Source organism: Pseudorca crassidens, chromosome 16, assembly GCF_039906515.1.
Source record: "Pseudorca crassidens isolate mPseCra1 chromosome 16, mPseCra1.hap1, whole genome shotgun sequence".
NCBI classification, from domain to species: Eukaryota; Metazoa; Chordata; class Mammalia; order Artiodactyla; family Delphinidae; genus Pseudorca; species Pseudorca crassidens.
In genome coordinates this window covers 33811466-33824341 of record NC_090311.1, presented here as the reverse complement: position 1 = coordinate 33824341, position 12876 = coordinate 33811466, and the positions used below count along the sequence as shown (strand labels likewise).

The following is a 12876-nucleotide window of genomic DNA, read 5'->3' as shown; positions in this document are numbered from 1 at the left end:
TTTGTTAAAATTATAAACTGTAGGAAATCATAGACCATTTTAAAGGAATTTGACTTTTATTATGAATCACATGAAAAGTCATTGGAGGGTTTTTAGCAAATGATATAATTATTTGATTACTGTTTGAAAACTATCATTCTGGCAGCTGTCTGGAGAATAGACTGTAGCGATCAAGCCTGAAAGCTTGGAAGACTAGGTAGGAGAATGATGTAATTGTCCAAGTGAGAGATGATGGTAACTTGAACTAGCCTGCTGAGAAGGAGGTTCTGAAATCATACTGCCTTTTTAATTTGTTTATTGTTCATTTCCTTTTGAATGCAAGTTCCATGAGGGGTAAGGACTTTTTGTTATTTACCAGTGTATCCTTGGTGCCTTATAAATGTATGCAGCATATAGTAGACTCTCAATAAATATTTGTTAATAAATGTTGTACTGATTTGGAACTTACTTTTATGTTACTGGTATTTATTGTTTTAAATTGATTTTTATTTTTCATTTAAAGCATGAAACAGTTGATGGCTATAGAAGATATTTCACTCAAATTGTAGGGTATGTATCTAATATGGCAATAAGTATTATTTTGATATTGTGTTATGTGTCAGAACTAATGATCTCCTATTTAGGTTTTAATTTTTTTTTTAACTCATGTTATTTTGGTAATTACTGTTCTTAGGTTCTTTGTGGTGGAAGATCACATTTTACATGTGACCCAAGGATTAGTAACCAGGGCATACACTGATGAACTTTGGAACATGGCCCTCTCAAAGATAATTGCTGTCCTTAGAGCTCATTCAGTAAGTCAGACAATTTATGTTACTAAATTTTTAATTCAGTTACTTCTAGAACTTCTGAAATGCATAATGTCAGAAGGAAACTATACCTCCATCAGTTCTGCATTTTTTTTTGGTAATTGCTCAGATTTGGAAGTAGTAATGACAGGCCTTTGTTTGTCTGGTAATATTGCAACTGAGTGGGGCTTCTGAAGACACTTTTAGTCCAGCATTATAGAAGATGAAGAATTAAGCTGGTCTCATTAGTCTCAACTGACCTCTTCATTAGATCACTGAAAAGCACCATGAAGAAAGGGTTTTTAATTATCAGTCCAGATTCTTTGTTTCCAAAGTAAACTCCACCATTAAAACTCAGTAGAACTTGTTCTTCGATGTTTATAATTTGTTTGCAGTAATACAGTTATAAATTTCTTAAAAATATGCAGTTCTCAGAATTTGAACTCATTTAGAATAATGACCCTTTAAGTAATGAGAATTATTTTTATGAATGAAGGTAAAATGATAAAATATTTTTATAATATGCCTTTTGTGGAAATAAAAATATGTGTTATAAAGACTATTGAAATTAATAATTTTTTAGTGTGGACTTTTTCTTAAGACAATTTTGGGAGTTTACCGTCAGTGAAATTTCCCCAAACTTAAAGTTTTATAATCTATTATTTAAAGTTTTATTATTGAGAATAGAGATTGAAAGTATTTTGCAGGAAGATTATTAGTTTAAGTGATATTTAGATTATAAATACATTATATTTTTATTTATCAGGGACATAGATTCTGGATACAGTATTTGTCCAATGAACTACAACTTTTTCTAACATATTATAATAAAGAACAATACATTTTATCATGGTTTATATTCAGGCCAGCTATGAATATGTAATATGATAGTGTGCTTCCTATTAATTCCATGGCATCACGTATGAGATCCTAATATATTAAATGCAACATATCACATTTAAAATCTTATGACATGCTATTAAGGGAACAAGAATGAATTTCACTATCCCTTTGAAATTAATTATTTTTCTTTGGTGCATTACTAAGAAAATACTTAAATTGTCATTTCTTATATTGGAGAAATATATTGATTGTATCTCTTTTATAATAGAATAAATAATTGAAAAGTAGAAATATATGGTCTATATATAAACCATTTTTTCAATTTGAAATAACTAGTTCCTTAAAATCTAAAGACTTTTAGAAATATAAGCATCATTGCTTTGACCAAAGTTTAGTGTGTACAAATTTCAGAAAAATTTCTTTTCATATAATACAGATACTTTAGTTATGTCATGTTATGATCTTTCCCTACGAAATTTTTCATGAATAGAGGAAGCCAGCTGTGGATCTAATAACCAAGACTTCAAATTTATTGTAAATCAGGCAAATTAAGGGAGAAATTTTTAAGTTTTATTTCTTAGTTTTTAACCAAATGACTCTGGTGTGTGTTTGTTTGTTTGTGTTTCCACCCCCACTTACCCTTCATTCTCGCAGTCTTATTGCACTGATCCTGATCTTGTTCTGGAACTGAAGAATCTCATTGTAATATTTGCAGATACTTTGCAGGTGGGTGATAATCTAATATTCAATTAATGGCTATTTGAGCACTTAAAGCTATTCAAAACATAGACCACACTCATTTATTTTATTGTGGCTTAATGGTGGTAAATTAGTAGTAATCAAATGTTTACTTATGTATTGATATTCTCCTATTACTCAGGACTTTTAATACCACCTCCTTCCTGATTATGAAGCTTGGACAGAGCTCAGGGAATATTACCATCTTTTAAAATATTGGTCATTCTGTTAGAGTAGATACAATATTTTTGCAGTTAAAAAAAAAAATACACGGTGTAGTGGAAAGAACCCTGAACTAGAAATTAGAAGATTAAAGTTCTGCCTGAGGATAATGAACATGAGCTGTGGAATCACAAAGACCCGGAGTTTATATTCAACCTTTGCTATTGACTAATTGTATGTCTACAACTTTTCTAAACTTTAGATCCTCATTTGTGAAAATGAGTTTGTTAATTACTAGTTTTCAGAATTGTTTTGAGTTTTAAATGTGATACTGTATATGAAAACACATACTAGTTTGAAAGCTGTGTGTACTTATTGTCTTCCTAATTTCAGGTGTACTGTGAGCAAATCACTTTACTTCTTTGCGTTTTGGGTTTTGTTTTTCTTTTTAAAATAAGGTTAAAACTGAATTATCTTAAAACTTAATGTCTTTGTGGTTTTCAGTATCAAAGTTTTAAACTTGTCCCTCTTCCTTGATCACAGATAATAAAGAATTGATTGCATTTGTTTTTCATGCTTATATTTATGGGATTTTTATGGTTGGAATACATTTTTGGGAAATACAGACCAGCATTTTCCGAAGTGTGATAATAGATGTTACTTAAAAAGTTCTGTGGTCAAAAATGTTTAGAAAATGTTGAGTGAAATAAAACAGATTTTTCCACTAAAAGCCTATCTCAGAGCAAATTTACACCATACGTTTCCAAAAGGAAGGTGATTATGCAGCATTTTCCCAACATATTTGACACGTAAATCTTTTTTCCCCTTAGAGAATCTTTTAGATCTAGAGCTTCATAAAAAATGCTTTGGCAAATGCTAAATTGTTGGCTTTATCACAGGAGTCTTTCCATCCTAGAATAATAGTTGTCTATTTTATTCTTAAACCTAAGGAGAAGGTACCACAAGCTCCTTAGTAAATTATTTTATTGCCTTACATCTTTATTAGTTTGTGTGGCTTATACTATAATACCAAAATAATTTGGGGTTTTTTTGCTTTCATAAATTTTGTGACTAATGTATCTGTAATACTGATCTCTCTGTAAGAAAACTTAGGAAGTTTTATTAAAGGCTGCCTTAATATCTGGGGCCTATGTCTAAGTAACTTGAGGGAGCTTTGCTATCCTTAATGACTTAAAGCATTGCTACTCAAAATATGGTCCAGAGATCACAGGTCTACAAATCGTTTGTTATGGATCCATAACGAAAAGAAACTTTTGTCAGAATGTAAATCAACTATGTCACTAAGTACAAAATTTAGCTCAGTTGGCTTTTTTTTTTTTTTTTTTTGGTAACAAGACTTTCTTGATATCAGTATCAGCATTGATTTATATTCTGGTGCAAGCTCCTTACCTCTTTTTTAAAAACCATACAAACTGTTCTTGAGTTGGCACTTTGAGTACAACTATAGATTCAGTTGTGGACTGAGTATTTGATGTGTTTCCAAGGAACTCTGCAGAGAATCAAGGAGTAATAGACAACATTCAAATAATAGAAGCATAAAAAAGCAACAGTGATGAGTGCATAAACCCTTGTAAATATACCTCTCTCATCCTACTACTTTGAAATAAAGTTAAGGAAAACGAACCAGTTCTTCTTACTTATTCAGAAATCCTGCAGTATTTTCATTTCACTGAATACTGACAGGCTGATTATTAGGTAAATCTCATACTGAATTAATAAATACTGGCTTTTCAAGTTACTCTTAATAATTGAAGAATTGAGGAAGGTCTTTTCTTTTTTAAAAAAATTTATTTTTATTTATTTATTTATTTATTTGGCTGTGTCTGGCCTTCGTTGCGGCACACGGGATCTTCATTGTGGCATGCAGGATCTTTCATTGCGGCGTGCAGGCTTCTGTCTAGTTGTGGCACGCAGGCTCAGTAGTTGCAGCACGAGGGCTCTCTAGTTGCGGCATGGGGCCTCTCCAGTTGTGGTGTACGGGCTCCAGAGCATGTGGGCTCAGTAGTTGCAGCACGTGGGCTCTCTAGTTGTGGCATGCGGGCTCAGTAGTTGCTGCATGCGGGCTCTCTAGTTGTGGCACGCAGGCTTGAGAGCGTGCCGGCTTAGTTGCCCTGTGGCATGTGGGATCTTAGTTCCCCAATCAGGGATCGAACCCACATCCCCTGCATTGGAAGGCAGATTCTTACCACTGGACCACCAGGGGAATCCTGAGGAGGGTCTTTTCTAATTAACCTTTAACTAATTAAAGAATATTGCACAATATTTAGCTTTTAAAATTGGCACTTTGCCAACTTAAGGAATTTTTTTCTTTTAAAAATGTAATTATTCCACCATTTAAAAGAAAGCTGACTAAACAATAAATTAAAAATAAAAAACACCAGCATGTTCATAGTTCTGCTTACTGCCTATTAAGCAAATAAAAAGCAAGCATTTATTGATTCGTTCATTAACATTGTTTTGAGCACCCACTATGTGCTAGCAGCCAGATGATATATACAATTATAGATATAAAAATCAGTAGAACAGTAGAGACATAAAGATTCTTGGCTTCAAGAAATTCACACTTTATGGGCTTCCCTGGTGGCGCAGTGGTTGAGAGTCCGCCTGCCGATGCAGGGGACACGGGTTCGTGCCTCAATCTGGGAAGATCCCACGTGCCGCGGAGCGGCTGGGCCCGTGAGCCATGGCCGCTGAGCCTGCGCGTCCAGAGCCTGTGCTCTGCAACGGGAGAGGCCACAACAGTGAGAGGCCCGCGTACCACAAAAAAAAAAAAAAAAAAGAAAGAAATTCACACTTTAGTTGTAAACAAATAAGATGTATAATAAGACATGCTAATTTAGTAATATGTTAAAGAGCTTTGGGCTCATAGAAGATAGAATGATAACTTTGATTCCAGGAGTTGGGAAAGGCTACACAGAAGGTTGAAATGTGAGCTGGATTTTGAAGGAAATGTGAGTTCAGCAAGTAGATATGAAGGAAGAGGCATTAATGGCAGACAAAATAGCATGTGCTAATTACAGGTAGAGGTATGGTATGGTGAGCATGAGACTGGCTGAGCAGCTTAATGGTGTTAGAAACTGTAGTGTTTGAGTATAAGCAAAGAAGGGCAGAGAGTGGTAATGAAACTGATAAGGTAGTTTGAGCCAGATTGTGGCATGTCTTGTGAGGCTTTCGTAAGCTTTCTATAGGGAAATGGCGTGATCAGATGTGCACTTTCAGATGATAATTTTAAGAGTTGGGCAATAGATTGAGTTGAAAGAGACAGGATGGTTGGAATTTCAGTTTAGGAAGCTCTTACAGTGGTCTAGGCAAGAGATGTTAAGGACCTGAAGTAAAACAGTGATACTGGGAAGATTTCTGGAAGAAAGAAAGGTAGTAAATGATAGAGAATGATAGGTTTGAATGAGATTTGTAAAGGAGGTAAAATCAAAAGAATTTGATGACTGATTAGATGTGTTTGTTTTGAGGGCATTTAGATGACTTTCAGGTTTCTTTCCTGATAAATTGGATTGATGATAGAACTATTAACAGGGATAGGAAATAGGAAGAACACGTGGTTTAGTCTGAAAGGGAAGAGATAAGTTAATGTGCCTGTTGGCAGACTGACTAGAGATGTCTAATTGCTGTTGGAATTAAATATTTAGAATTTATAGAGGTCTAGCTAGAGATACAGATTGAGAATAATCAGAGTAAGTAGTGTTTGAAGTCAGTCAACTTGAAATTGCCCTAGAGAGCTAGAAGAAAAGATTGAAGGATAGAGATAGAAGAAAAGAGGAATCCAGAAGGACTACTCATAGATAAAAGGAGAACAAGGAGAGAGAGTGGTGTTACAGAATTCAAAACAGAAGAGTTTCAAGAAACAGAGGTAAGATGGAGTGAGAGATCATGGAATTTTATATTCAGGAGATTCTCTGTGACATTGCTAAGAGCAGTTTCAATAAAGGAATAGGAGTGAGAGAGTTAGATTGTAGTAGGTTTGGCTATGGAAGGAGTGACACAGGAAACTGAGGGAAGGCTTTTTTGTTTTCTTTAGTTGTTCTTGGTTTAAAGATGGGAGGCAATTTAGCATGTTTATTTAGTGAAGAGAAAGGAGCTAGTGGAAGTTAAAGACACAGCGGAGTAGATAATCCATGGAGCAGTTCCTGCAGGAGGAGATAGGATCAAGACCAAAGATGAAGACGTAAGCCTTGAAGGGGAATAGGGACAACTTTGAGGCGAGCAGAAATGTTAGGTCCTGATATGGGTAGCATTTCAAATGGATTTGGAGTTGCAAAGGAATAAAGTTTTGGAGTGTTACGTTTGATAACTTTTCCCTGTACAACAAAGTCAGTGTTAAATTGAAGGTACAAAAGGAAACCATCATGTTTCGGACAGAATGTATTCTCTTTTCTTCTTGTATCTTATTTAGAGGCAACTTCCCAAGACACAGATGTATAGATCACTAATCTTGAACTTTTTCTCCAATTCTGACTTCTAATACTTTTTAAGGTTAACAGTGTAATCCAGACAAAAAAGAGAGAGAAGAAATAGAAAAATTATTCCAGTTCATAAAACTCTTTCTAGACTCTTTTTTACCTAGTACAACTTAGTAGAAAGTCAAAAGGATATCTTTTTTTCATACTGTTAGGATGGCATACAATGTGATACAGTGATCACTTCAAACAGTTCTCTAGTATTCTGAACTTTAAAAAGTGATTATCTTTATTTATTTTACTTGTTTATCTGCTTTTTTGTGTGTGTTTTAGGGTTATGGTTTTCCAGTGAACCGACTTTTTGACCTTTTATTTGAAATAAGAGATCAATACAATGAAACACTGCTTAAAAAATGGGCTGGAGTTTTCAGGTTAGTCTAAGCCATGGTGCCTTAATGTAATGAAAAAGTTTGTCAGATGCTAAAGTAATTGGTTTTTGCATTTAGCAATAAAAAATGCTTATAATATTTTTTATTGTGGTAAAATATATATAACATAAAACTTACAATTTTAACCTTTTATGAACGTACAGTTCAGTGGCATTAAGTATATTCACATTGTTGCAACCATCACCACTATCCATCTCCAGAACTTTTTTATCTTCCTAAGCTGAAACTCTGTACCAGTGAAACAGTAACCCCCATTCTCTTCTTCTAGTCCCTGGCAATCACCATTCTGCTTTGTCTCTATGAATTCGACTACTCTAGGTACTTCATATAAGTAGAATCATACAATGTTTGGTTTTTGTGTCTGGATTTGTCTGTTTTTTGTGTGTCTGGATTATTTCACTTAGCATAGTGTCTTCAAGCTTCATCCATATTGTAGTATGTGTCAAAATTTCATTCCTTTTTAAGGCTAAATAATATTTCATTATGTATATCACATTTTATTTATCCATTCATCCACTTACGGATATTTGGGTTGTTTTCACCTTTTAGCAATTGTGGATGGTGCCACTATGAACCTTGGCGAACAGTTATCTGTTTGGGTCCCTGTTTTCAGTTCTTTTGGGCATATACCCAGAAGTGGAATTGCTGGATTGTATGGTTAATATATGTTAAATATTTTGAAGACCTCCATACTGCTTTCCACAGTGACTGTACCAATTATAATCAATTTTGAATTGTTCTACTTTTAGTCCTAATCTCTGTAGTTTTTTTCCCCAGATATGGGGCTGTAAATATTCAGTGGTATTTAGTACTAGAGACAAAAATTTATGGCTTATAAATTTTGTTTGGGGAAAGTGCTATTTTTACAAACAACATAATTGTTAAATTAAAAATCTTAAAGTATCTAATTAGGACAATTATTTTCACTTTAACCACTTGCCTTCGGGGCATAAAGTATTTTAATAACTATATAATTTTGTATTGCCATGAAAAGAAGTATCAACTCCCTCCTTTTTAAATTCTAAAAAAACTTTTCTCTCCCTTTCTGCCTTTCTCCCTTCCTTCCTTTCTTTTTTTCTTTGTTTCAACAAAAAGTCAATCTTGAGAGCTTACATCTAGGTTAGCCAAAATATGACAGAAACAATGTGACAATAAAAGTTGATGTTATTAAAATAGAAAATATGTTAAATGATTTAACACTAGCTTGGCATTTACCCCATCAGTTTTCAAAACCTATGGAGGGCTGACCTTCTGAATACTGTGATAGAAATCTTTTAAAATACCGAAGTGGTTTACAAGGTTATACACTTCTATTAAGATGAACTAAATCAATCCTTATTTAAGCTTTTTGTATTAACATTCCATAGGAGTGATCTTGTCAGGATGTTGTCCCAAATGAATAATTGACAGTCTTAGATGAGTCATGTATAAATATTAACAATTTTTGATATTTAGTATTTTAGAAATAGAGGTAGTGCTTATTGATAGGGATGGTAATATATAATATATATGCCATGAGCTAATGTGATATATCTTTATTTATATATATTTGTATATAAAAATCTTTACTTATAGGATTTCTGTTATTAACTTACCCTTTTCAGAAGAGTGTTTAAGTTTTTACAGTTGCTGATAGATTTGTATTGAACCAGCTATTCTCTCTTATCTATCTTAAGACTTCTAGTAGTGAGATTGTTCCTCAAGATTGGGGAAACTGTGAGGTATTGTTTTCTCTCTGAAAAGCTAATGGGTTCTTTCAAAAAGAGATAGGATTAACATTATCTTCCATTATCATCATGGATGAGAGCAAATGATAGCATGTCAATTGTAAAATATATTTTGACTTCTACTTTCAGTACTGTTCTAGGTCATGCTTTTTGCTTAGATTTTTAAGAAGTAGCAGATTTTAAGCATTTTTTGTCCTTGATCTGTATCTTCAAAGACTGTACAAGTAGTGAATTGACAACCTAACAATTAAATGGGGAAAAAGTAAGTTATCAGTACTGAATAATTAAAACTTGATGACATCCATGATAGAATTTATGATCTGACTACTGTCATACTTTGTTTATCCATGTGTGGTTCTCTCCACCTATATTGAGAGCACTAGTGTTTTATTTATATTCTTGATTGCCTAGCTCCAAACAGAGTCGTATTTTAACTACCTTGTGCACCTCAGTGATTTACAAGCATATGACTTTATTTCCAGCCTCTCATTAAGATGCCAGAGCCATTTATCAATTAGGTATTCATCATCCACTGCCCAAACCATATCCTTCTCTTATGTTCCTTACCTCAGCAAATGTCTCTGATGAGGTAAGGTATACATCATTTGCCCTGTCTAGAAACCACGGATTCATCAGGATTATATAATACTTTCCCTCATAATCCTCATTGAGTTTCTAAATCCCATGTATTTTACTTCTTAAAAACTCTTGTTTCTGCCACTTCCTCTCTTCCTACACAAATACAGCTTTAATTCAAATTCTCGTCACTTTTTATTTGGATTATTCAGTCTTTCTAACTGGCCTTTCTCTGTTCATTATTGTCCTTTTCCTAGTTTTTCCTCCACTCTGTGAAAGTCTTCCTATGACATTCCTCTGCCTAAAACCTACTATGGTATTCCACTGCCTACAGGATAAAATCTGGGTGCCTCAGTTTGTCCATCTGCCCAGGCTCATTTTAAACCATGTCCCTTGAATACTTTATACTCCAGTAGTACTGCACTACTTGTGGTTTTACTCAAGCCCTCCCCACACTCATACTTTTTCTCCCCTTATGTTTTTGCATGTTATGTTCCATCTTTCTGAAATGCTGTTCTCCCATAATCTCATTAGAAGTGTTTCTTTTCATCTTTGAAGACCCTACAGAGCCCGTTGTAATGAGTTCATTCAGACTATATCATGTTGAGAATTGTTCTAGACTAGAAAATAAAAACTAAAGTGCTGAGAGGATGTAAAATAAACAAGTGGAAAGAAGAGATTGCACATTAATTTTGAGGGACAGACTTATTTGCTATTGAATTTCAGAATTCTAAGTGATTAGGCACTGTTTTCCTGTTTAGAACTTTAACTGACACACAAAAAATGATTTTGTAATAGTTGGGGTTTTTTAAAAGTATTGTCCTATAGCACTCTATTGATATGTTTTCTAATATTAAATTTCAATTCTGTCTTCTTTCTTAACAGGGACATTTTTGAAGAAGATAATTATAGTCCCATCCCTATTGTTAATGAAGAAGAATATAAAACAGTCATCAGTAAATTTCCCTTTCAAGATCCAGACATTGAAAAGGTACAAGCTAGTATTTAATTCAAGAATTTTCTTAAAAATAAATTAATCATTTTTATTGCTACATTATATTAATCTGATATTGTAAGTGAGACTAGCTTCTTTTGAGGCCTTTGTTATTGTTGTGTTATTTGAGAAAATTAATTATGTTTTGTTAACTTTTAAAGATTATGTTACTACTACTACTACTATTTTGGTGAGGTTAAGAAAGGACTTTCTTGGGGCTACTAGGAGCCCTTGTCCCAAATATTAGGTGGATTCCCAGGGCAGGTGTTACTATCATTGGGTGGATTCCAAATTAGATATACTAAATGTTGAGTAGATTATAGGAATAGGAGAATATTGTAAGGAAAGAGAGAATTTCTTTGAAATTTCCATCACTGTGGAAGATCTTATTTTGTGGCTTTTTTTCTAGAAATATGTTTGTATAAAAAGTTTATCTTGGGGACTTCCCTGGTGGCGCAGTGGTTAAGAATCCGCTTGCCAATGCAGGGGACACGGGTTTGATCCCTGGTCTGGGAAGGTCCCACATGCCGTGAGCAACTAAGCCCATGCACCACAACTACTGAGCCTGCGCTCTAGAGCCCACGATCCACAACTACTGAGCCTATGCGCCGCAACTACTGAAGCCCACGCACTGGGAGCCTGTGCTCTGTAACAAGAGAAGCCACCGCAATAAGAAGCCCACGCACCGCAACTAAGAGTAACCCCTGCTCACTGCAAGTAGAGAAAGCCTGCACGCAGCAACGAAGACTGAACGCAGCCAAAAATAAAATAAATAAATTTATTTAAAAAAAAAAGTTTATCTTGGTTAAGTAAGAGGTGTATGAAGGCAATAGCCACCTGTAGATTTTTTCCTGAAGTAAGAATGTCTATTTTTGGAGTCAAGATGTCTGAACAAAAGACAGGCTAGAGAAAGGAAATAGACCAGCACGTAGAGTATTCTGGAAATACACCTGATTGCCCACATGCGTGCATGCACACAGAAACACACACACTTGTACCAATCCAGTATCCCTGAGTAGAATTAGATCTTATGAGAAAAGGATATCATATTTCCTGTTATTATCACCTTTTTCATTCTCTGCATTTTTGATTTTTTTCCCTTAATCTTTTTTATTTTTTCAACACTTTATAATTTAGTCCTTTTCTACATTTTTATCCCTTAATAATGAACAAGAGTGAATTCTGAATGAGTTGTGTGAATTGTGACTGTAAATTTTTATGTTACATTTGTATGTACATAAACTAAGCATATTACGTGTAATAGTCACTAAATACAGGACCAAGTAATTTAATGCATAGCTTTTAGATTACAGCTAACACTGCCATTGCATATACCTAATTGTATTCTAATACACACAAAAGACCAGAATAATTATTCTAGTTCTGGTTTTTTTGTGTGTGTGTGGTACGCGGGCCTCTCACTGTTGTGGCCTCTCCCGTTGCGGAGCACAGGCTCCGGATGCGCAGGCTCAGCAGCCATGGCTCACGGGCCCAGCCGCTCTGCGGCATGTGGGATCTTCCCGGACTGGGGCACGAAACTGTGTCCCCTGCATCGGCAGGCAGACTCTCAACCACTGCGCCACCAGGGAAGCCCTCTAGTTCTGTATTTTTGAAACCCCAATCAAAGTTTCCCTGTCAAGAAATATTATGAGGGACTTCCCTCGTGGCGCAGTGGTTAAGAATCTGCCTGCCGGGACTTCCCTGGTGGTCCAGTGGTAAAGAATCCACCTTATAATGCAGGGGATGAGGGTTCGATCCCTGGTCAGGGAACTAAGATCCCACATGCCACGGGGCAACTAAGCCTGCATGCCACAGCTACTGAGCTTGTGCGCCTCAACTAGAGCTGCGTGCTCTGGAACACACGTGCCACAGCTACAGAGCCCACGCACCCTGGAGCCTGTGCACTACAACTAGAGAGGAGAAAACCTGCACACCACAACTAGAGAGAAGCCCACACGCTGCAATGAAGAGCCTGCATGCCTTAGCGAAGATCCTACATGCCACATCTAAGACCCGACGCAGCTAAAAATTAAATAAATAAATACTAAAAAAAAAAAAAAAAAAAAAAGGAATCCGCCTGCCAATGCAGGGGACACGGGTTCGATCCCTGGTCCGGGAAGATACCACATGCCACAGAGCACCTAAGCCCGCAGGCCACAACTACTG

At 35.3% G+C, this 12876-nt stretch overlaps 1 protein-coding gene across 4 annotated transcripts in view; it reads left to right on the top strand.

The window, feature by feature from the left end:
- Nucleotides 1-12876, top strand: part of EXOC6 (exocyst complex component 6) — a 205854-nt gene that overhangs the window by 86244 nt on the left and 106734 nt on the right. For all 4 annotated transcript variants that reach the window (XM_067709983.1, XM_067709985.1, XM_067709986.1 and 1 more), the window contains exons 10-14: nt 503-549; nt 674-794; nt 2286-2357; nt 7298-7395; nt 10602-10707. In XM_067709983.1, coding sequence (XP_067566084.1) covers nt 503-549; nt 674-794; nt 2286-2357; nt 7298-7395; nt 10602-10707 — 444 coding nt within the window. The remainder of the gene's footprint in view (nt 1-502; nt 550-673; nt 795-2285; nt 2358-7297; nt 7396-10601; nt 10708-12876) is intronic.